A 25,658-nucleotide genomic window follows, 5' to 3' on the forward strand; every position below is an offset into this window, starting at 1 on the left:
TGGAGGTTTTGCAGTCACTCCAAACTCAGTAGGTTCAAAGCTCCCATTGTTCTCAACCTGAGAGAACAGCACCTCTATCCATGCAGTTAGCTAAAGTAGAAACTGGGTAGTTATTAGTGACCCATCTATCTCTCTCTTACCATGGTATCCAATTGGCCGTCCTTCTGACTCTATCTCCCAAATGTATCTCTCAATTTTTACTTCTCTCCATCTCTACAGCCACGCAAGTTATCACCTGTCTACCACTATAGCAGACTCATCACCTGTATCTGCTTGATGTCTCCAATGCATTTCTACACTTCAGGCAGAGTGCTCTTTGAAAATCTATTCATCAAAAAGTATTGAACCTTTACTATGTTAAGGCACTTGGTAGATGTTAGTGATACAAATGTAACCAAGACATGCATGTTCCTAATCTCCTAGAACTCTATACAGTTCTGTGATTGGGAGACCTAACTTATTTGTGATGGAGAGAGTTTCTCTGAGGAAATAATTTTTTATCTGAGATCTGAAAGAATGAGCAGTAATCAACTAGGCAAAAAGGGAGGGGCAGTGGAGGGGAAAGAACATTTTAGGCAGAAGAAATATCATGTACCAAGGTTCAGAATTAAGAGGAACCAAGGTATGAGAAGCAAGGTATGAGGCTAGGCACAGCCAGGGCCTGAGGAGTCATAACTCTAACTGGGAAGTACTCAAGAGTTCTAGTAATGCTTCAAACAGCCTGCCAAAATAGATGAGTGAGTGGAGGTGTGAGCATTTTTCTGAGGAGAGAGTACATAGCTTTCATCAGGGTCTGTGATACTTTCCCTCTCCTGAAAATGTAAAGAACCATATCTGGGCCATGAAAGGCCATTTTTGGACTTTCCCTAAAGGCAATGGATGCCATTGGAAAGTATGAAGCCAAAAAGTAACACAGCCAGATTGTAAAATCCATGCGGCAGGAATTTTTATCTCTTTTGTTCACTGATTTGTCCAAAACACCTAAAAGAGTGCCATGCATATAGCTGACACTCAATAAATAACTGCTGAATGAATTGCTGACTGTCTATTTTGGCATTACATTGTATTGCTTTATATTGTAATTGTATACTTAATGTGTCTCCTTTACAAGGCTCAATTCTAGGAAACCAACTATGTCTCGTTGATCTTTGTATTACTAGAGATATGATTTTAGTGCCTTGCTCATGGCCTGGCTTAAAATCAGTTTAATTTATTTGTTCATTCATTCAGCCAATAATTAAAGAGCAATTACCAGATGCCAGGAACTGAGAATACAAAGATGATTAAAATATTGGGGCGGGGCATGGTGGCTCATGCCTGTAATCCCAGCACTTTGGGAGGCTGAGGCATGTAGATCTCCTAAGATCAGGAGTTTGAGACCAACCTGGCCAATATGGTAAAACGCTGTCCCTACTAAAAATACAAAAAGTAGCTGGGCATGGTCATAGGTGCCTGTAATCCCAGCTACTTGGGAGGCTGAGGCACAAGAATTGCTTGAACCTGAGAGATGGAGATTGTATTGAGCTGAGATTGTGCCACTGTACTCCAGTCTGGGTGGCAAAGTGAGACTCCATCTCAAAAAGAAAAAAAAATGGCACTAACTTCAAGGAGTTTATACTCTGGATGGGAAGACTAGTAAGTAGGCCTGATAATACTACATAGTAAATGCTACAAAGGGGTAAGAGCAGAACACAGCCCTGGGGTGTCAGGGAAGCCCAGCAGGCAGAAGAAACTCTGGAGCTGCCCCTGGACCAAATGAAGAAGGGAGGAACAAAGCATAGGAGTGGGCATTAAAGGCAAAGTCCAGAGTGGGGCAAGCAGGGCCCATTAGAACTGCAAGTGGTTAAGTGTGGGGGAAGATGAAGCTGCAGAAATAGGCCACAGCCATAAAGCACCTGGACTTTATTCTGAGGTCCATGGGAAGTTATTAATGGATGATTGATGAAGCCGAAGAGTGATGTGGTCATATCTGCATATAAGACTGTGCTCCAGAGTAGAGAATGGATTAGAGAAGCAGTCACAGTGGGAGTAGGAGTGATTGGGAGAGATGATGTTTGCCTGCACTAAAGAAGTTAATGGGAATAGATGACAATGGATGGATTTGAGAGCCGGTAAGGAGGTAGGACCAAAAGGAATTAGTGGTTAATTAGATGCTAGCAAGAGAATGATGGAGTAGTCATGGATAATTCTCTGCTTTTTAACTTGGACACCTTGGGTGGGTGAGAACGATGATTGGGAACAGGCTTAGAGAAGCAGAGGATGAATTCCAGTTTGGGCAGACTGCACTTGAGTTTTCTCTGGAATACCTATGTGAAGATTTTTAGTTGGCAGTTGGATACACACATGGATCTGAAGTTCAGAAGGAAGATCTAGGCTGTAAACATAAATGTGGGGTCTTTGCTTATGAATGGTAATTAATTCCTAGAAATGGATGAGATCACTCAGGGAAGGTGTGGAGAATAAGGAGAAAGACAGCCAAAGACAGAACTCTGGGAGAACATTCAAGTAACAAGCATTTTTTAAGGGAGTGAATAAAGGAATAAGTGATGATTTAGAAGAAGGAATCCCTTCTAGAGCTTCCCAAATACTGCTACCAAATCAGCTGGCTATCCTATTTGTGCCTAAGGCAAAGCCTGCTTTTTGGCTTCTCGAATGGAGAATATGTTACTAAACCAAGGATGGAAAATAGGGCAACATCATATACAGAAAGCATATTTTCTGGGCTTTTTTCAGATACATATGTGGATATTCTACTCCTGAGGCTTTATTGGTAAACAGATCATAGCAGCCTCTTGTTAGTCTGCATCAAGAAACACTTAATAATTAAAAAAAAAGAAAAAAGAAATACTTCAAAAGGTGTATGTTTAAAATATAATATGAAATGTATTAGAAGTCACTTGATGATCATCTGATGTTGTTCAGATCATCCAGATAATCTTTCTAGCCTGCCTGATTACTTGCCCTTTGCTTGGCTGTTGGCTTTGGTGCCAAGTATACAGACTCAGCCAGTTGGAATACACCTGAAAAATGTTTCTCAAATATTCCTTTCTGTGGATAAATTTGTTGGTTTATGTAGTTTGTATAGATTATTTGTCTATGCTAAGTATCCCCTGACGGATAACATACTTATTTTTCATCCCACTAATATTCTATAAACTATTGAGAGTTCCCAGGCTTCACGATTACCTTGAGATATTGAAGATACTGAAAATACCTTCATTATTGAAGATATTTTGACTCACTGCAATAAAATTACAGTTCTGCAACTTGTAGTTAAACTTTGATTTATTTGAACAATGGAAGAAAAAGAGGACAAAACTATTAAACCATCAGGTCAACTGATCATTTGAGAATTTGTACACTCCTCTTCTTTCATGTGTACCTAGATTTGATAGAAGTGAGGATAGTTTGGTTTAAATGGAAAGCGTGCCCAAGCAACATTTCTAGACAAGTTAACTTTTACCAGATACTTTTCCTAGAGTAAAACCATAACAAATGCATATCCTAGATAACAACTTCGTTTTTGTGCTTTAAGTTTTTAGGTTGCTATTTCCTTTCCTTTAGAACAGGCCATTTCAAATTTTTACATGTATAAGCAAACGAGTTATTTGATAGGCTGCTCTATTTATTTTCCCAGAGTTTTATATAGCTTCTGTCTTAGTATAAGCCAAAGGGAATTTGTGGTTTCTGAGATCAGAAATTCAACTGCTTTCTAAAACTAAAGGATGAATTAGTGCTTAAATTAGCCATTTGACAAAGATTTGACACCCAATCTTTGTTTATAATGGTACTTAAATGTTTTATTGGCACTTCCACTATTTTATTATAACATATCAATTAAATAATAACATGCCTCGCCTAGAAAAGACAAAAAGGATAATTTTGGAACCTCTACTATATATTCTCACAAGTCTTGCTTTAAAACATATATATATCTTATTCCATTTTCCTTCCAAAGAAAAAACATAGGACATGGAAAAACCTTTCCTCCCATCTAGTGGCTGGAAAATATATAAGTGTCCTCTCTGTGTTTCTTGGAATTCCAGGCATTAGGGATTGTTTGGCAGATTATATCTAATTGTTCACTCAGTTAAGCAAAAATAAGTTATAAAATCTTTAGCAAAGCCAAACTCAATGGCAAAATATATATCTATAATGATTTACTAACCAACTTCCCTTTCACCAAAAACATACTCCTCAGTAGAAAGATTATGGTTCTTCTTAACTCATTAATCTGAACATACCATAGAAAAGACAAGGCAGTATGTCTCTACTACCTGAAACTGGGACTTAAATTACATTTGCCTCTAAAGCAATCAGTGTCCCAGATCTCTCTCAACCTTAATTGCTCCTTGTTGGCCCCACACCTTGACAAGCCTTCTCTCAAGAACTGGATGTGTTGAATTCACTGGAGGGAGCCAAGAAACTGTCCCAGAAACTGGCTGCCTCCAAGGCAACCTTAGCTCCTGAAATTTGGAATACCAGACTCTGATACTGGCAGCAAGGCCTCTGTGCAGGGCCAAACCAGCCCACAGGAAAGCAGGTTTGGATCCGTTATGCAGCTTGAGGGATTAATGCTTGGTCTACCTGTCTAATATATGTGTTGTGCAGATGTCAAAATCTCTGCTGAATTGTGCCTCTCTCTGGTGATTCTCACAGATTCAACAAATGAATGTTGTGTGCAGTCAGCAAAGTTCTGAGTGCTCCAGGAAGAAGAGGAAGGTCAGTGAACCAGAGAAGGTCTTCATCCCTAACAGAAAATGAGAGCTAGATAATTCTTTCTACATTTATTTTAAAATAAGTTTATTTTGTAAAAACATGCATAAATTGTCTTAGCAGGAAAGTAAATTCCTGTTTCCAAAACCTTTTTCTAAGTTTTTTGCTCGCTTTGCCACAAGGAAACAAGGTCAATAGAGCTGCCTTGAGATAGCATGACTTCAAAGCTGGGTTAGAGATGAGGCACCTTTTATATTATATTTGTAAAAGAACCACAGTAGTTATTTTGGAAAGAAGCTGTTTTCTCAAAGAAAAGAAGGATTTTTTTTTTTTTTTTTCATAATTAAACTCTTCAGGTATTTGGACTCCTCTGAAATGTTTTAACTTGTTGTAACCTGTGTACTGGAATCCTTCTCTAGCTGTATTAAATATTCCCACAGAGTTGCATAGGATGTGTGTGGAGGTGCTTATCCAGGTGTGATTTATGTGTTAACCTCAGTCACAAGGTTGATCAGCTAATTGTGGGACCAAAATGTGCTTTCCCTCAACTCTGGCCTCAGGCCCTGTTCTGTTAGATGATCCAAAACAGGGAACATGCTGCAATTCAGGAGCCTGGCATTCTTCTTAAGACCTATATTAAATATTTCCCAACAATCACTTCAGTTTATCAGTGTGTAACCTGCAAATGATGCTATTAGTTTCTTCCTTATTCTGGAAGAATTTTGATAGACTTAATTAATGGTTAGTATGAAATGAACAATAAATGATTTAAAGTGTTATTTCTATTGTTTATATAACATTAGATTTAGTGACTTATGAAGTGAGGTTTAGTAATTTAATTTAAATGGATGAGACTAATAAGTTAAATGTTAAGTGTGTGACTTATGGTTAAATAAAATAAAAATACAAGATTTTTTTTTTTTGCTCATCTTATTTCCCACAGAAAGGAAAAATTTCTTTGCTTACATCAGTGTTTCTTCAAACGTAAACTGTAGTGAGATTATCAATACCTGGAGTGCTTGTTAAAATATGGATTACTAGGCCTGCCTCATTTCTACTAAATCCAACCCTCGTGTTTAGGCACTGTGGAAAACTTTCCAGATTCTAACACACACACACACACACACACACATACACAAAATGGAGAACCAGCAACCTCTGACCCAGACTAAGGTGAATCTCTGTAGGAAAATCCCAGGGAGCCTGCCTGTTCAGCACTGCCCCTTGCCAGACTCTCAGCCATTCCTGACTATATAGGGCAGCCTACCAAACTGGGGCCTTAAATTGGGCTGTAGCACTGGGGCCTGCTGGCGAGAAGGAGCATTTCTCCTTCTTTTAGCATATTAAGTGGACTCATGAAAGCCTGCTCTACCCCTGAAAGGAGGGGAATGGTATTGGATTTATTATATCCTTGATAGAATTGTAGACTGAATCACTATAATTTCTTTTAAGAGAATCACGTAAAGAGATTAGCTGTCTAGTAGAGGAATTAGGTTTGTATCTCTCCAGAGAGAAGATGTAAGAGCAAATTGGTAAAGGCTACAGATCATTTTGGCTCAGTATAAAGAGGAGCTTTTTTTATTTTTATTTTTGGAGATGGCGTCTTACTCTGTTGCCCAGGCTGGAGTGCAATGGCATGATCTCAGCTCACTGCAACCTTGACCTCCCAGGTTCAAGTGATCCTCCCACCTCAGCCTCTGGACTAGCTGGGACTACAAGTGTGTGCCACCACTCCTGGCTAATTTTTGTATCTTTTGTAAAGATGGGGTTTTACCATGTTGCCTGGGCTGGTCTTGAACTCCTGACTTCAAGTAATCCACCCACCTCAGCCTCCCAAAGTGCTAGAATTACAGGCATGAACCACCACACCCAGCCCAGGAGGAGCTTTTTAACTCTACAGTCGTCAGTTCTCAACATTTTGAAATGGGCCACCTCGTTAGTTAGTGAGCTTGTCTTCACTGCAAGTATTTAATCACAGAGGAGCTTCACAAAAACTCTGTAAAAGACTCTCAAAGTGAATTAGCAGTACTGAGTAATTAGTCAATCTGGATTTCAAAAGGAACTTTTTTGCTTCAAGGGGAATTGAGCTTATAATTTGTATTTGTGATTGTCGTGAACTTAGCCTAAGGTTGAGTTAAAGGTTATCAAGAGATCCTTTAAGCCAAAGTCTCAAATTTGAATCTGTCTAGAAAATTTCTTTTTGTTTTTTTCTTGAGATGGAGTCTTAACTCTGTCGCCCAGGCTGGAGTGCAGTGGCATGATTTCGGCTCACTGCAACCTCTGCCTCCTGGGTTCAAGCGATTCTCCTGCCTCAGCCTCCAGAGTATCTTGGATTACAGGTGCCTGCCACTGCTCTTGGCTAATTTTTGTAGTTTTTAGTAGAGACTGGGTTTCACCATCTTGGCCAAGCAGGTCTTGAACTCCTGACCTCATGATCCACCTGCCTCAGCCTCCCAAAGTGCTAGGATTACAGTCATGAGCTTTCAAGCCCAGCCAAAAATTTCTATAGTGATTTTATTATCTCTATTAACACCTCTTTCCCCAACAGAACAGTCTTTATCACTGCCAGTAGGTGGACTGTGTGTTTTTGAGGCAGCGTGTATGCAAGGCAACAGAGAAGTTTCTGGGCCTGTGCCCTTGGCTGGGCACACGGGGAAGGAGATCTGTTATCAAGAGAATCTGAGAACCATGAAAATGTGAACTATCTGATTTTACACAGTGGAGTTCAAATTTGCAACCAGCCATCAATATTGGAATGTATTCAGTTCTATCTAGTGAATGACTTATTAGAAGGAAAGAAATCTTTTCTCTAGGCTATTCATTTTGGTCCTCAATTGTACTGGGATGAATAAGCATAAGTGCATCAAGGAGCTGACACTTCAGTAAAGAGAATGGAAACAGGCCCCATGCTGGGATGCCTGAGCTGTGCTAGACCCTTCCCTCACCCTGACTGTGCTTGGTTCATCAGTGTGATCAGAAAGATTAGATGATGATAGTTGGAAACTAAGACATTATTAAATAAAAAGTTACGCAGGGGAAATTTTAACTTGGCTGTTTGGGGTTTTTCTGTCTTTACAGAAATTTGGTCTAGCTGGAAAGACATGGGTTAGGCTCATGATTGCCTCCAGCCTTTGAAGCCAGGCACCGAAACCACACCTTCGTTTCCCCTCTCGCAGGTCCCTCTGCTCTCTGGGTTCTTTCATTCTCCAGCTCACCTCTGCCAGGAAGAGGCTGGAAATGTTCATCAGTGTCAAAGTTGCGTTCACATAAATTCAGAGTTGTGTGTGTATTCTTAAAATTCTACTAACCATTAGAGCCAATTTTAATGTATCTTAAAAGTGTCAATTTATGGTTTCAAACCCAACAGTATTGGATATTCAGGGACTTCCACAGGATCTTATAATAAAAAAATTCTCAGTTATGATCATCATCATTTAGAAAAAGATCCCAAATAATAAAATGAAACTGAACACATTATGCTTGTAAGAGTTAAGTCCGCCTGTAATCCCAGCACTTTGGGAGGCTGAGGCCGGCAGATCACTAGGTCAAGAGATTGAGACCATCCTGGCCAACATGGTGAAACCCTGTCTCTACTAAAAAATACAAAAATTAGCTGGGCATGGTGGTGTGCGCCTGTAGTCCCAGCTACTCAGGAGGCTGAGGCAGGAGAATTGCTTGAACCCAGGAGACGGAGATTGCAGTGAGCCGAGATTGTGCTGCTGCACTCCAGCCTGGTGCCTGGCGACAGAGCATGACTCTGTCTCAAAAAACAACAACAACAAAGAGTTAAGTCAAGGTCTGCTACAGTGTATGATTCCAGATTCTATACAAATGAGAAAATGCTCAAATGTATCCTCTTTAGACATTTTTAGTTTGTTTAAAGGGAAAAAAAGTAATATTTTCAGTGTGACTGTGTGATTTGTGTACTAAGATCCTGGCTGAGACTTGATAAATTAATTTCCAGTTTTGATAGAGGAGGAGGACACCATTGTCTTGGTTAAAAAGAAAAAAAAAATTTTAATGGGCCCTTGGGTTATCCATTGGTAAAGTCAAATTCCTATTTAGAAATGCCAAGACTTGAGGTCCTAATATCCCTTTGGGTGCACTACATCTCTGCAAATAGACTTTCACCTTCTGGGAGGAGCAAATTCAGTCTTATAGTAGGTGGTGGCTCACAGGTACCAATGGCTATGTGAAGGGCTATCGTAAACTGTTCCCTGCAACCTGGCTGGAAGTTGCACATGAGATTTGCTCAACAGGGGATGTTGAGAAAGGGATTGGCTAGCATTTCTGGTAATAGGCTGATTTACTCAGCTTCAGGGCTTTTTCCTGTGTTATAATTCCATCATGTTATCCCAGAGCTTTAAGTAGTAAAGTCTCATTACACTTTTATTTTATTTTATTTTGAGACGGTCTCACTCTGTCACCCAGGCTGGAGTATAGTGGCTTGATCATGGCTCACTACAGCCTTGACCTCCCAGGCTCAAGTGATCCTCCCATCTCAGCCTCCCAGGTAAACTGCCCTGCACGCATATAGTCACTACTCAACAAATGTTCATCATGATTGCTGCTTTTTAACTCTTAGCATGTCCACTTCATCTCTAGGAACTTAGGATTCCTTCTTTTCTCTTTTCTTTCTTTTCTTTTCCTTTCCTTTCCTTTTTCTTTTTTTGACAATGTTTCATTCTATCACCCAGGCTGGAGTGCAGTGGAACAATCTTGGCTCTTACAGCTTCAATTTCCCAGGCTCAAGCAATCCTTCCACCTCAGCTTCCTCCTAAGTAGCTGGGACTACAGGCATGTGCTGCTACAACAGGCTAATTTTTTTTTTTTTTGGTAGAAATGGGGTTTTTCCATGTTGCCCAGGCTGGTCTTGAACTCCTGGGCTCAAGCTATCTGCCCACCAAAAGTGCTGGGATTACAGGTGTGAGACACCCACACCTGGCCTTAGGAGTTTGGGATTTATATGCTGCATTTTGCCTACCCAGGGCTCCTACATCAACATCCTGTCCAAGCCTAGGGCCAGCACTTGAGCCACGCTTCCAATTGCCTTTGTTCTCAGAACCCTCCCCACTTCTTTCCCTAAATTGAAACTCCCTTTCCTTCAAGATAGTTCAACGGGAGAGAAGCATCAGATAAAGCTTAATATGCTGCCCTCCCACATTTGCATTTTAAAACAGAAGCTTTTTAATAAGAAAAATGAATCTCACCTGGAGATTGTGGTATGAGAACAGACTGAATAAGGAAGAAGGAAGTTTAAGGGGGAACTTTGTAGCTGTCTTTAAATTTGGGAAAGGCTGTCAGAAAATGCAGGGAACCACAGACACATCAGCCACATTACAGCTTCAACTTCCCAGGCTCAAGCAATCCTTCCACCTCTGGGTTGTTCCAAAACATAGAACATAAACCCAAGGGGAGGACATCCCAAGGATGCAGATTTGGCCTCAACATATTAAAGAATTTTTCTTCCATGCTCTAGCAAATTGCCTTGCACGTGGAAGGCAATCAACATTTCACTGTTTTTATTAGCAATTAGAACTGTTAGATGGTGACTGTTTCTGGCTGCAATGAGGTCCTTATCACTAGAAGTGTTCAAGAGTAGTTGTCCATTTGGATAAGAATTGAACTAACTGAATAATCTCTTCCGGCTATAAAACTCAGTGACATTTCTATAAATAGTCGAATTTCAACAGAGATTTTAGAGTAAAGGAACATTTTATCAATACTTTTTCCAAAAGGCAGGAAAGTAGTTAAAATTGAGGGTTCTGGACTTCAACATTATCTGGGTTCAAACACTGGTCATCCTGCTTGCTAGCTGTGTCACTCTAAGGAAGTTACTTGCTATCTCTGTACATCGATTTCCTTATCTGTGAAATGGGGGCAATACTAGTGTCTTTCTCACAGAGTTATTATAAGAACTCAATCAGTTAATACAGAAAAAGCATTTAGAAGAATAGCTGGCACATAGAACGTTAATGTTCAATAAACATTAGTTATGAGGTCTCATCTGATACCCGTGCCACTTCTACAGCTTTTTACGTCTTTTCAGTATGTGGAAGGAGGTCCTTTGTAGCATAATTGACCCTGACCTTGTTTTTTTTCCTAAATCAGATACCAGCCATGGCCACTGTGATTAACCAGTGGACTTTCTATCTCCTAAAGCAAGCTTTAAAGCTAAACAAGCAGACAGGGCTGGTGACGTGCAGTTTATGAAGGATCTGCCAATGAAACACAATCATGGCTGTGGACACCCTAACCCTGCTATGTGCCTGGCAAGTGATAGATAACCAGTAAATATTTGTTGAATGAGCTGGGTGCAGTGGTGTGTGTCTGTTATTCCAGCTGCTCAAGAGGCTGAGGCAGGAGGATCGCTTGAGCCCAGGAGTTTGAGACCAGCCTGGGTAACACAGCAATGCTACATCTCTAAAAAACTAACAAATAAATAAAAATAAAATATTTCTAGAATGAATAGATTAACTTTGTCAGATTTCATTTTTCCCTACATTTTATTTATTTGTTTTTGATTAGGTAATACATTCACATGATTTAAAATTCAAAAGGAACAAAAGGATGTATCAAGAAAAACCTCCCTCCCACCCAGTCCCTCAGCCATCCAGTTCCCTTCCCCCTAGGTAGCTAACATACCCAGTTTCTCATATGTCTTTCCAGAGCTATTTTAGGCATAAATAAGTAAACATACTTGCTTATGCACATTTATTTCTTTCCCTCCTTTTTAAACAAATGGCTCATATACTGTTCCAGGCATGATTATTGAAGTAGCCTCAGAAATGGGAGTGAGTATGGGCATGCCAAGGAGGAATTAAAGAAAGAGCTCAGGGACAGAAAAATCAGCCAGAAGACTATTGCATTAATACAGATGTAAGGTGATTAGAGCCTGGACTAGTATATTAAATGGGATAATCAGGGAAAGAATTGTCTAAATGTTTTTTAGCTTACACTAGAGTAACCACTATAATGATCAACAGATTATTTCTGTCACCCCAGAAGTTCCCTTGTGTCCCTTTGCAGCCAGCCTACCCTCCCCAGGCCCAGGCACCCACTCCTCTGCTTTGTCAGAGTTTTTCAGCTTTTGTGTTACAGGCCTCCATGCCTGTGGTCGGACCTCAACTCAGCAGAGTTAATCACAATATCAGTCAATGTCGATGGCACTTACTCAAGGCCAGACACTCCACTAAGCACCTACATATATGCTCATTCATTGAATTCTCTTTACCAGTTGGAGCAGGTACTGCTTTTATCTGAATTTTGGATAAGATACAGAGAAGTTAAATCACTTGCTGAAGGTCACACAGTTAGTATATAGCAAAGCCACAGTTTTGAACCCAGAGAAATCTGCTTCCAGAGACCGTATGTAAAAATAATATAAGAAAATATTCAGACCCCAACAGAAAGACTTCACTACTATCCATCAAGATTCAAAGGGAAGACCAATCCTTAGTAGACTGATATAGAAGGAACTTGTCCAGAAGCCTTCAAGTGTGTTTTTAACTTGTCAGTTAAAAGAAAACCAGTAGCGTTTTCTTTTTCTTCCCCCAAGTGTGCTTTTAACCTGTCAGTTAAAAGAAAGCAAGTAGTCTTTCTTTATAGGCATTAGCCAGTTGGCGGAGTTTCACTTTATTCCCCTGCCTTCAGTGTGCACACCCCCATGATGTGTTCTTCTAAGAAATTATAACATTTAGAACTATCTCTTTATGTTAAAGAGCTGGTGTGGTCAGGGCTTTACTGAGAATGACAACTATCTCTGCCTATCTGTGGGTCCCAGAATATGCATGTCATTCTGAAACCACAAGGAATGCGGTTAAATCCTCTGGTCACATCTCTCAACAAAGATTTATCTGTTTCACTGTTGTCTCCAAAGACCTTTTTTCCTGGACTAAGATGTTAATTCACAGTGATGTCTACTAATGGGGCTTCCCTAAAGAGGAGCCTATTAAAGGAATTAATTACATTACGTGTTCAGAAACTTCCCAGCATAATGAAATGACTCCCTAGCTGAAATAGTATGAGAAGGAAACCATTGAACTAAATCATAATGGAGACAAGTTTCCATAAAGTGAAATGCAATTTTGCTAATATAACTGTTGACTATGAGAAACAGGAGAGTGAAAATGCTAATAATGAAATCACTTTTTTACTCACTGATGGAGTTTTAATAAATATGGATCATCTTTTTCCAAACATTTCAAGTTATTCATTATTACCTTCTATGTGAGACCTAAGTTTGCCACTTACTAACATTGCCAATTAACCTTAAAATGCAATTTTAATGTTTTGGGTTTTCCGTTAAATAAGAAAGTAGTTATCCTGAGTCAACATAGAATAAAAGAAAATGGACTTAGCTTGCATTCGATGGCATTCGAATTCCAGAGGAGGTGGTAGAATGATCTATTCTGGAAATCTGGTTGGTTTCAACACAATGCTGCCTAAAGCTTGGGGAGTAGATTAAATGACTTTCTGCTCTCTTATTCCTCTGTATGGTCCATTTTCACACTGTGCAAATCTACAGAAATGATAATAGCAGAAGAAAAAGATAATAGCAGGTTAATTGTGGTGCTAGGGATTGTGCTGGCAACTGGCAAACTACCAATTCATTGGTTTCTAGGTAGATTGAGGACAGTGGTACAGGGCAGGGTAACATGGAATATTCGTTAGAGTCAAAGTCTGGATTGTAGTCTTAATCTTGGTTCTGCCTTTATTTCTGGCCAAGTCTCTCAGTTCTCTATTCCTCTGTTCCTTTAGCTGCAAAATGTGGATGGTGAACCTGTCTTTCCACCTAGGGTTTTTAACAACCAGGAGGTAGAAGCAGTGGGTTATGACAATCTACTCTAAATCTGGCACAGTATCTGGGCTCTGGGATAGTTTGGAGGCGGAATGGAGGGTTGGTCCCTTAGGAGAACCAACCCATTCATCATCAGTGGTTCTAGAGAGATCCTGATCCCAGGAACCAGGAGAGCCTAGCCCAGTTCTCTGGCCTCTCCTCCAGGCATTTGGGTTATTGTTGAGTAAAAGCGAGCTTTATCAGAACGTAGTCTATGCTTAACTGAAACTTGGGCTTTAGTCAGAAACAACTCAGCCTTCATAATGAGGCTCACAGGGAAGTTGTTTTTATTAATGATTATAGTATATAAAGCAATCATTTGCATGGTATGAACTCTTTCACAGATTATGGTGATAATACACTGTGTAGAGAGGTAGAAAAGTTTCAGAGTTTGCAAGATAATAAAACACCTTTCAATATCTTGCTATTACTTAGATTTCAAGTGCTTCTTAAAATGGATGAGCTAAATAAACTCTAACATAGTTCTAGCTAAAAGTCATAGTCTAACAGTTCTGATGGAAACTGTTAAACCAATTCTGTAACCAAAAAGATAAACAGCTTAAAACTGCCAGGTATCAGTATTATTGTAATATTCCCTTTATCAAAAACCTATAACTGAAATTTATAGGTAAGAGTTTACAGTAAGCAGCAGGTACCTGGAAACTTGTCAGTTAAGATTTCCCTTTATAGAATAACCTCTGCTGTAAGCTTTTTAGCCCTCTAAAGCCAGTAAAATTAAAAAAAAAAAACAACTTTCACAATTAGTTTCTAAGGAAATTATGTAAAGGTCATGATACTAAGAGAAAAGCTTTAAATTGTTGTTTCCAAAGGACATAAGCCTCCTAAGAAAAAAACAACCTTGTGTGTTTTTCTTTTGGGGGGAGACATACATAAATAACAATCAAAAATCTTTCTCTTGATTTAATTTTAAAGGAGATAGTTAACTGAATCACTTTAAAATGACTTCCTGCTGCTCCCCCAACCTCCTCAAAATTGAGAATACAACAAATATTTGCATAGGTTTATTATTCACATGTAATCATGAATAATTCACTTTGTACAGACAGCTGGGTAAACAAGAGATTTGGAGTTTCCTTTTTCTAGAATATTTTTCCATTGGCTGAAAGGAAACAGTATCAGTGGTGATTTTATATGATTTTCAGTGCTATCTTGTCTTCTCTCCCCTGGGTAGGAGACCCCTCCTCCCTTCTGTTCTGTTTTTTTTTTTTTTCAGTTTACTTATTTCTGTTAGTTTTTGGTTTACACCTCACCACCATAACATTTTTTATTACAAAATGAAAAGATAGCTCAGTCATTTCGTTTTTTTAGTCTGCAAGACAACAAAGTATATGTTTCTCACTTTCCACAATATTAGAGTTTTTTTAACACTGTGGGTTTGCTTTCATGTGAAGACCCTCTTACCGATGGAAAAAGATCCTTCAGAACTCATTCTGCCTCATCATTACCGCCTTCATCTTTTCCTATCAGTCATTAACAATTTCCCAATTATTTGACAGTCTGCCACAAAGCTGGTTCTCATTTCCCTCTGCTCCTCCCAGGCCTACGTGAGGAAGTGGAGCACGTTATCACTGAAAACAGGTTTAACCAAGGCATTTCCACTCCTGGGCAAGGGGGCCTAATTTACCAAAGGTCAAGGATCCTTCCAGTTCTGTGAACGTCATTAATCAAACTGTGATAGTATAGCCTGTGGTTTAGGAGACAATAAGGCTTGCCATAATTCATCTATGACCAAATGAGGGGTTGAGGGTCGGTGTCGGGGGGTGGTCATAGTATATTTCTGGGAAATCCTTGCTCTTTGTCGTGGCCTGGCAAGTAAGAATTTTCATCACCCACCAAATGTCAAGCATCCACCCTGACTATTGAGGACAAACATTGGCTTTGGGATGTATGTGTCCTCTATTCAGCAACACATATAATAAAATGTGATTGCGACAGAATGGCAAGTAGCACTCTAGAGAAAATTAACCATAAATTTGACTAAATTAAAAATTAATGTTTTCTTCATTTAACATTTAGGGCTTACTATATGCTAGATGTGTTCCAAGCACTTCATACATATTAACTCCTTAATTACCATAACAACCCTTTGAGATAGGTACAATCCTTATCCTCATTTTACAGATATGGAAACTGAGCCACAGAGAAATTAAGTAATTTACTTAATGTCACCGCAGGGAGTGGTCAAGCGAGGATTTGAAACAGGCAGTCTGACTCCAAAGTCTGTCCTTTTAACCACCATGCTTTGCTATGAGTACAATACTTGTTTATGGTAAAAAGTATGGCAAAATAAGAAAAGCACAAAGAAGAAAAAAAAATTACCCATAGTCCCACCCTCTTCTTTAGTATATTTCCTTTGTGTGTGCCTGTGTGAGTGTATTTTTTTGTTTGTTTTTTTCAATTAACTATACTTTGTGAATATTGTGCCATAGAAGATATTGATTTGATTGAACATTTAGATCATTTTCTTAGTTTACTGTGTTAAGTACTGGCCCAGCTAAGTTTGGAAGCACTTATGATTGGTGGAATGGAGGGGATTGGGGGGCTGCTGATTTAGCAGATGCCTTATTTCCCTAAGCCAAAGAGCTGCCCTGAAAATGGGCCAAATATAATTTCTTTTAAGCAACCTGAAAAAAGTGTTTCAGCCTAGAAACATACTGTGACTCTTGCCTTCAAAGCATTTCATTTACGTAAAGTTCACTTTATAATGTTCAGTTTTCTTAGGGGCAAAGTAGCAGGGGCAGTGGGGGCGGCAGCAGGGAGCAGGTGTGAGTCTTAATGCAAAGAGAAATGTAGGCTAGTCAACAGGAAACCCAAAGTGCTTGATACAGCACAGTGACCTCTAATTGTACCCTGGCATGACTGCTTTCTCTTTCTTTGATAGGAGTTGCAAAAATATAATAAATATAATAATATATATTTGAAAAAAGCATTTATCTGGTAAACAAAACTGTTGTTATATGCCAAGACAGTAAGCATCTCTGAAGCCAAGACAGCAGTGGTCATTGCTCTGGCCAGCTACAGCTTTTGGCCAAGTCACATGCCATCCTGTCAACAGCCAAAGAGGTAAACAGCATAGATATGTGCTGACCTAACCTCAAAAACTCTCGGGAGCACAAGGAAATTGGCTTGAAAAGACTTTCTCTTTTTTTCCTCCTTATTAATTGAATTTCTGTCTCTAATTAAAGAGGCAGAAACAGAAAACAATATTCAAAGGGGAAAGTCAAAGAATAATCCCCGTCTCTGGAAAAAAAAAATCATTGAATCATTAGAAACATGGCTGCATTGATTCTCACTCTGTCCCTGAGCTGTTTACCCATTTTCAGGTGAGGAAGTAAAGAGGAGGGCCAAGGGCCAACAGCCAACGTTTTCAAAGGGCCCTCTCTGGGAATTACTTTCATATGTACATAAATTTCCACAATAAGTATCTTCTGAAGTTTGTATGTAACTGAATTGTTCTTTCAAGCTTCTTATCCAATGTTCGAACTTGAGTTGTGCTACCAGAAAATCAGGTGTAGCTTAATTGCTAAGTCAAAGTTGGCTTCTTTTGGAAATCAAAACTCACTAACTTGAGCCCCTAAATTCACCCCACCTCCTTATTTTTTCCTTTAAAATGCCTTTTTTCCTACTTCCCACAGTCACTGGTCTTAAGTCCCCTTGCAACCATTGCAGGCAGCTGCCATTTAAAATTTTTTAAATGAAATTTGGGCTGGGTGTGGTGGCTCATGCTTGTAATCCCAGGACTTTGGGAGGCCAAAGAGGGCAGATTGCTTGAGCCCTGGAGTTTGAGACCAGCCTGGGCAACATGGTGAAACCCTGTCTCTACAAAAAATTAAAAAATTAGCCTGTAGTTCCAGCTACTCAACTGGGAGGATCACTTGAGTCCAGGAGGTCAATGCTGCAGTGCGCTGTGATCGTGCCTGACTGACACAGCAAGACCCTGCCTCAAAAAAAAGGTTTTTTTCTTTACCCCTAAACTAAGGTCACATCTCTTTCTGTTTCCAGTGTTTTGAAAACGAGTTCTAACTCTTTCTATCTAAGTCTTCACTTCTAGTCTTGGGGGAATGACAAGGCATTGGGACAGGAAACTAATAAGCCCTTCCAACCAACAACCTACTAGCTGTTGAAGGTTACCACTTCATCCAGATTCCAAAGACACACTCCTTCAAGGGAAGATTTGGGGAGCAGTGAAGTGCTAAGGACCGGACTAACAGTCTTCCTCCAGAGAAGGCTTCAGTAGGTAGTAACTAGAACTCAGGCTAATATGTTATATTAAAACTCACCATTACAGAGGACTTACACAGGGTTTCTAATGCATATAATCACATTCAAGTTTCATCATTATCTCCTGGGGGTGGGGAGTGGGTGAGTAGCAACTATGTACATAGCCTGTGTTGGCTGCCCCAGATCTCACAGTTTATGGAGGACCTGCTCTGAGTGTACCTGTACCGTGTACATGGCACCTGTATCATGGCCTTGCTCCCTCCTTGCCTTGAGTCTTCCTCAATCCTTGCCCAGCTCTGCTATAGTGCCTTATACTGCAGTCAAAAGCTGTCTTCTCCAAGACATACTGATCAGTTAGCTTAAGCTGTAAACGTTTGGTTTTGGTGTCCCTATACCCAAAGAGGAGTCTTCAGGGCTCCTCTCCTGACACCCTGCTTCCTGCTGTTCCTGCTCTCTCACGCCATGCCTCCCATCTCCCAGGAGGCCCTGCGGCCACACCCCACCCAGGCCTGCTGTCTTGGAAAACCACTCATGACTTGAGCTTGCATCTTTTCTCCCACAATTAAACTCACTTGCCCTACATCTCCTCTCTCTAAGTCCTACTAGGAGTCCAATTTGTGCTAAGAGACTACTAGCTGGCAATGGTATACTATTCTAATACCACAGTCCCCTCAGGACCACTTATTAGCCATGTGGGCTTGGGTGAGCAATTCAGTGCCCTCTGAGATTCACCTGTGAAATGGGGATAATAATTCTTTACAAGTGAGGACCAAGTGAAATCATTTGGAATGCTATATATATACATATATATAACCTGAATTCCTTCTCTTCCTTCAACCCTCCCTTTCTCTTGTAAAGTAATTTCAGGGCACCATCTTCTGCTGCCTGGATTACTGCAGCAGCCTCTGGACCACAAAATTTTCTCTGCAGTTCAAGGACATTTCATTTCCCATCTTGCAGATGGTAAGACACATTGACAAATCAGCTGGCTTCTGAATGTGGCTTCTGGACATTCAATCCCCCCAACTACTTTCTTACAACTTCAGCCATTACCCCCGGCACAGTTATCTCTTGCACTTACCACTGTCATACCACCTTTGCCTGTTGATGGCACTATGAAGTCCCCATTGGCACCTGTTCATGCCTCTCAGCCTAACCCCTGCTAAGGAGCTGACGGGCAGCGTGCTTCACTAATGTTGAAGCACTCTTCTCATGGAGGCTCACCCAAGAGGGAAAGAAAAGCAGAAGGAAATGAGGGAAGGAAGGTGGAGGCTAGAAAGACACTTTGGAAACTGTGAAAGTGGCCCTGAGCTCACATGAAAAGCAAGCCAGCAAAAGTGTTGAGATTGGAAACTTTAATGTGGCCCTTTTGAGAGAACAGCTGTAGCACTGCAATTTCCTAGAAATCTGGATGGACGCATTTGAAGACAGGGAAGCACTGAATGGAAATAACTAGAAAAGAGGCTTCCTCCTGAGCTCTGAATGTCCTATCATAGAGGAGTTACGAGAATGAGCAAAGCTAAGAGCAGACTGAAAACCCACATGTTGTACATTTAAAGTGTTAGCTGGGAACCCAGATTCTATTCTTAGTTAAAAAAAGAAAAAAAAGCAGGGGAACATGCATGAATTGCTATGAGCAAGAAAGGCCAGCAAGGAAAGAGAGAAAAACAAGGGAGGAGAGGCCAGTGCCAGCTTTCAGGACTGACATTCCGATGACTTTTCTTTCCCTGCTCTGAGAAGTTGATCTGGTGGTCCTAAGTTCCTGGCATTGGGCAATTTCCCAAAAGTTTGGGGAAGTTACTCATGAAGAAGCAGCCAACTCCAGACAGTTCGTTGGGAAATGAGGAGAGTCAGTGCCTGGGTGGTTTTCATACTAATCCAGGATTTATTAAAGCTCAGAAAGCAAGCAGCAGAGAAGGTTTTTATAATGAGACATTTTGCAGATAGAATCATCAGCATTTTTTGATAGAAAAGAAAGTTTCTGATACCTTCTGAAGGAGGTGGCTGGCTTGGGAGGCTGGGAAGAGGAGGGGGCTCCTTCTATGAGTGCTGTGACATGTGGGGGACTCCAGCAGTGGGAGACTCTTTCCTTTCTGAGTTCTCTCCCCTCCAGGGTACAAAGTTTTTATTTGTAGTTGGGAGGAATTAGACTCAATGATCTAATAGAGCTAACTTTTTCCTCTCAATGTGGTATGATGTGGCATCAGTAGCTCTGCCAGATACTGATGCTACCAAGGGAACTTCAGTGCAGGTGGACTTCACGTTATTACACTGACTTCTTCTTCCAAAGTTACATAGAAACTAAATTGTTTTAAATCTTCACAAGTAGTTAAAGAAGCCCTACTTGAAATCTTTTGTAAATCTAAATATGCATCTGAAAGGTGAGTAAACACTTCCAAAAATGTTTTGCTTGTAGCTCTGAATTTTGATTGTTCTCCTTTGCTGCCGGAACATTCAGGATGTATAAATGTTATGGTTTAGATTAATTATCTGTCCATACCCACCTTGATTTTCCAGAATGTTCTATCAAACAGATTGGTTTCCTTTCATGTAAAAAAAAATCCAATAATTCTTCTGTTTCTTTGGGACTTTATGATTTTTTACTTAAAAACAATTGTTGTTTCCAAACACACTAGAAGACCACATCATCTAGCCCTTGAACACAGCATTGGCCGAAGTTTGAATGAGGAGCTAGGCCCAGAGCATAAGTTGATGCTGATTGTCAATGGTCAACTCAATATACATACCTTCTTGGAGATGGGTTTTGTGCAAGGCACTGGCTGAGTATGATGAAAGGAAGGCCTGAGCCGCTTAGACGGCCCATTCAATGCAGCAGCAACAAGCCCTGAAGAGGAGTAGGGTTAACAAATACCAGCAGGTTACCACATACCTCAGAGCAGAGAGAGAGGTCTGGCCTGGGGAGGGAAAGCTTCAGGGAGGGAGTGACTTTTGAGCTGGCTCTTGGCGGGAGGTCAGGGTTTTATACATAGAGTCAGGCAGGAAGAGCATCTCCTACTATGAGGGAAAGAGGAGTGATGGCTCAGAGGTTGAGGATTGAAGGGGGTTTGGTGACAGAAAATGGACAAGTGTGGCAGGAGTTCCAGAAAGGAAATTCTGGAGAAGTTTCAGAACAAATTTTGAATTAAGGGTTTGCAAACACTTATGCGAAAACAATAATTGCTAAGAAGAGTCAAGCATGGGCGCACTAAGAACGAATCACTTCCTGTTTTTATAAGGTTATTAGACTGGTAAACTAGAGGATGTTGGCCAAGAGATTCTTGTGATCGGCTGGAATTTGGTCTTTTTCTAATGTAAAGTTTCTATGGTTCTGTGTAAGAGCAGAACTCAACTGTATTGAGTTCCATTATGCCACTCATTGCAGGAAGGCATCTGACACAGCCTCTGTGATATTCTTGGTAAGGCTGTGGTCTGTGTAAATCAGCATTCATCCTCAGAGATGATGAATCAATGGCAGGATAGAGGATGGTTCCCATACTATAACAGGGCTTGATGTTTGGCTCATTTCATTTTTCCATCTTCATTTCTGTTTGCCAGTGACATAAAAAAACACATGGACACACAGGATACATTATCAGAGTCCCAGATAATATGAAACTGGAAGAGATAAATAAATGTATTAATTGATGTATCAAAAAAGATCTTTTGGGTCTAGAATGATAGAAAAAAACAAGCAGATGAAATACAATAGTTATAAATACAAAATACTGTATCTAGGGTCAAAAAATCAACTTCTCGAAAAGCAGATGGAGAAATATGTCTTAACCACAGTTGATGTGAAAAGAGACCAAGACCTTTTAGTTTACCACAATATGGCCCTAACAGTGTAATGCGGCTTGGCAAAAAAAGGCGATATTTAGTAAACATATTGTGTCACTCTGTTCTTAATTCAACAAGTCCTTATTTAGTCCCCTAATATGTGTCAGGCACAAGGTTGGGCAGTGAATACACCTTGGGAACAAGACAGAAAGAGTCCCTCCCACACACAGCCTGTAGTTTAGTAAAGGAGAGAAATAACACCAGAAAAAGTAAACACATAATCATTAAATCTTGTGACAGGGGTCTGGAGGGACACAAAAGTGGGACAGGGTCAGGAGGGACCTGCATCTCATGAAAGTGGTCAGGGCAGGCCTTTCTGAGGAAGTGGTGTTTGAGCTGAGGCCATACGAAGAGAAAGGAGAGGCAGAGAGGCAGGACAGTGAGTGCATTGGCCCTGAGTCTGGAAGGAGCTTGATGTGTTTTTGGAACTGAAAGACCAATAAGGCTGGCCCCCACTGTGACTGCCAATGTCCACCATTCTCCTGTTCTTCAATAGCTATGGGGCTTCTGACACATGGCTGCCTGGCTGTACTATATTTCCCAGCTTCCCTTGCAGTTGAACATGGCCATGGGACTGAGTTCTCCTGAGTGGAATGCTAATAAAAGATCTTTAGTGACAGCTAAAATCTTAAGGCCCCCTAAAAGCTGGGGCCCTTAAGAGGTGGGTGAAACCCCCCCTTCACACTTTCCTTTTCTTACTGGATATATCTTGGATTTGGTAGCAACCCAGCTTATAGCAGACCACCACATGGGATAGCAGATCCCCAATCAGAAGGGGGCTGGGTCACTGAATGACTGCAGAGAATAGAGCCACTTGCCGGCCTGGATCACTCATGGATCATTACTCACCACTCAAGATGGTTACTTGAGAGAAGAAAGATTCTATATTCTTTAAGCCACTGGAGTATTGTCACATCTCTTACCTAACCTATTATAGAAACAAAGGAGATACTAGTGCCACCAATCAGTCCACATTTAGAGCGTTGCATTTAGTTCAAAGGGTCACGTTTTTAAAAGAGACATTGACCATTTGAAGCATGTCTAGGGAAAGGTAACAACAACAACATTTAGGAGTCTGGAAACCAAGTCAACAAAAAGTCTGTTAAAGACATTACAGTTGTTTAGTCTGGAAAAGAGATTTCTCCAGGGTGACATGATAGCTGTCTTCGAACATTGAGTAAGAGGAATGAAACTGAATTGGGGTAGCTCAATGGGACCTATGGCTGGTTGGGATTTGTGGCGAAGCAGATTCTCATTCAATATAGGGAAGAAGTATCTAACAATGAGGGATGATTAGAAAAGGCCAGATTGCTTTGAGCTTCAGAGGCTTCTCCCTATCACTGCATCCAGAGACTGGCTACCCACTTGTGAGGAGATGTTGCAGGGGTGATCTGATATGGTGGCAATGCTAGTGAATTTTAGGGCTTCATGTAGGAGAGGTGATAAATCATGCAGGTGAAGCCAGGTTACAAGGGGAATCAACTGTCAGTTTGGAGTGTATCCTGGAGCCAAGTCGCATCTTGAAGGTTTCTGAGCAGAGTAGCAACATGATCAAAGCATGTTCCACTGCTAGGAACATTGCTTTGGCCAACATAGGGTGGAAAAAGCCCTGATTTTTTTTTTCGAGATGGAGTTTAGCTCTTGTTGCCCAGGCTGGAGTGCAATGGCGCGATATCAGCTCACTGCAACCTCTACCTCCCAGGTTCAAGCGATTCTACTGCCTTAGCCTCCCGAGTAGCTAAGATTATAGGCATGTGCCATCACGCCTGGCTAATTTTGTGCTTTTGGTAGAGACGGGGGTTTCTCCATGTTGGTCAGGCTAGTCTCGAACTCCTGACCTCAGGTGATCCATCCACCTCAAATCCCAGCTCCCAAAGTGCTGGGATTACAGGCTTGAGCCACTGCACCTGGCAAAAGTCCTGATTTTTATAGCCCGGGTTGGTCATTGGGGGCTTGTATTCCCTGAACCAGTAGCAATTTAAAGAAAACCAAGAGTAAACAACATTGATTTTCTTTACTTTATTCTTGAGATAATCCAGAAAATATTTATGGGCTAGCATTTTTTAACAATTTATCTTCCAAGATGAATGATCCTTTCATTTCAAGGAACTAAAAGTACTTGACACCCTAGTCTCATTCAGGCTTGTCTCATATCTGAACCGCTATGTCAGGGGCAAGACTGTCACATCTCCTGTCTCAGATAAGGACTCACAAAGAGAAGTGAGTTGTTCAAGGTCACAGTGAGTCAATGGCAGGGCAGGCTCTTTGAGGTCTCCCAGCTCTCAGGCCCATACGCCGCCTTGTACCCATGCAAAGGGTACCTCAACTAGGAATGTCCCCCACATGCCAGAAGAAACCAACCTGAATGAACATCCTTTCTGAAGGTAGAAATTACCTGAGATATTTAAGTCTTAACTAATCGCATTTTTTAGATGAGTAAACAGGCTTAGTGAGGTCACATGGGCAAAGGCCTACCTGAGACTTGAACCCAGGCCTGGGGTTCCTTGTACTACATCTTACCATTCTATCTATCCGTAAAATGGTAGACCCAGAAACACCCCACACGATCACCTGGAACCAACTAGGCTATCATCATCAGCTCCACTGTCTGGAAATATAAAGGCTCATATTGGCTTTGGCCACCAAAGAGAGGAAACATTCTGCAATCCTTAAAAACTCACGGCCGAGGGGGGTGGGGAGAACTGTTTGAGCCTTGTACTTACAAAGTCAAAAGGGAAAACATGTGTTTCACATTTGTCTTAGGATGGGAAAGAAAAACTTTTCCTTTCACTTAATCTTGGTTTAAACAAACAGAGAGACTGCCCTTTCTGTAAACTCACCGAATGTCAAATAGTGTTCACCCGCATGGCATCGGCTTACTAAGCCACTACAGAGCCACTTTCCTCACGTAATCCCCTCAATCAGAAGGCACTTCAACTTGAAGAGGGTCAACCGAAATAATACACATTTCCTCTGATGATTGGACGAGAGTCAGCTGATGGAATCAGGTTTCCAAATCTATAACCCCTGGTTTCAGCCGGAGACTTGAGGCAATACAGCTTCAGTCATGACTCAGGATTTTGTGAGTGAAAGCAAGCACGTCAAGTGATGTAAGAAAATTCCCCCATTCCTCCAACCCACTGCCTCCTCCCTGGGGAATTCAGTCGGAGAGCATTGTGTTGGGGGTCGGGAGACACGGAGATGTTGTGTCACTGGGTGCTGAGCTGCCGGGCATGCCTCGTATCACCATTGCAGTGGCCAGCGTCATCACCATTGCAGTGGCCAGCCTCAGCGCTTGACAAAGGAAGTACTCAGTTACAATTACCTTCCTGTTGGCCAGCAGCTCAGATAATTGCTTTGCAATGTGTGTGAGAACCTCATAAATTAAACCAAGAAACAGAGGGGCCAGGTCTGGGCTGAAGGGAAGTGTCAAGTGGAGGAGGCAGTGATGCAAGTCTACCTTTGAAGTCACTTTGTTTGTGAAAAGTCTGCTGTGCTCTCTTAAGGAAACTCCACTGGAATGAGGTTTCTGTGCATGTGGGGTTTAGGGCTATTGTTTTTGGCTCTGACTTTCACCTCAAGCCCTAGCTAGGACATGCATAAATCCCATAACAACAGCCTGACATGAAATTGCTCACCCTCTCATTGCATCAGGGGACTTTTACTCAGGTGGATTTTGAATGCCTCATTGTTTAATAGGACAGGAAGTTTACTCTCAATGTAAATGAGGAATCCTTCTTCTCCCCGCCTTACCTCCTTGGAAGATTGTTACAGAGGCCTGCCTTGTTGGCCCTAGTCTAGCTTCTGGTCTAGCTCCTTCCATAAAAGCAGCTGCAGCCCAGCAGCAGCTGCCCAGTTTCTTTATCAGGGTAAGGCTTTTCTTAGGACCAAAGTTTTGGGGCAGGCTTTTCCCTAGAGGGGGTGCTGGGTGATGGGTTAAGTAAGGGCCACCCAGGGACAGGGTGGGGCTGGATGTGAAAAGGGTTGGATTTTCTCTTTTCAGTTTCTTCATTCGGATCTGGAA

The 25,658-nt window shown here is 41.1% G+C and overlaps 1 protein-coding gene across 15 annotated transcripts in view; it reads left to right on the forward strand.

Annotated features, from left to right (window-relative positions):
- The window catches only part of HORMAD2 (HORMA domain containing 2), a 122,637-nt gene that overhangs the window by 89,736 nt on the left and 7,243 nt on the right, over nt 1-25,658 (forward strand). For 2 of the 15 annotated variants that reach the window (XM_078338027.1, XM_078338033.1), the window contains 2 exons: nt 4,660-4,722; nt 7,795-7,990. The exons of 7 other annotated variants lie outside the window; for them this stretch is intronic. In XM_078338027.1, coding sequence (XP_078194153.1) covers nt 4,660-4,722; nt 7,795-7,851 — 120 coding nt within the window. In that variant the 3' untranslated portion in view covers nt 7,852-7,990. Of the gene's footprint in view, nt 1-4,659; nt 5,632-7,794; nt 8,190-10,827; nt 11,021-25,658 lie in introns of those variants that run through there. 6 more of the 15 variants (XM_017979021.4, XM_035269236.3, XM_078338025.1 and 3 more) reach the window with 5 other exon arrangements.

Source organism: Callithrix jacchus, chromosome 1 (genome assembly GCF_049354715.1).
Source record: "Callithrix jacchus isolate 240 chromosome 1, calJac240_pri, whole genome shotgun sequence".
NCBI lineage: Eukaryota > Metazoa > Chordata > Mammalia > Primates > Cebidae > Callithrix > Callithrix jacchus.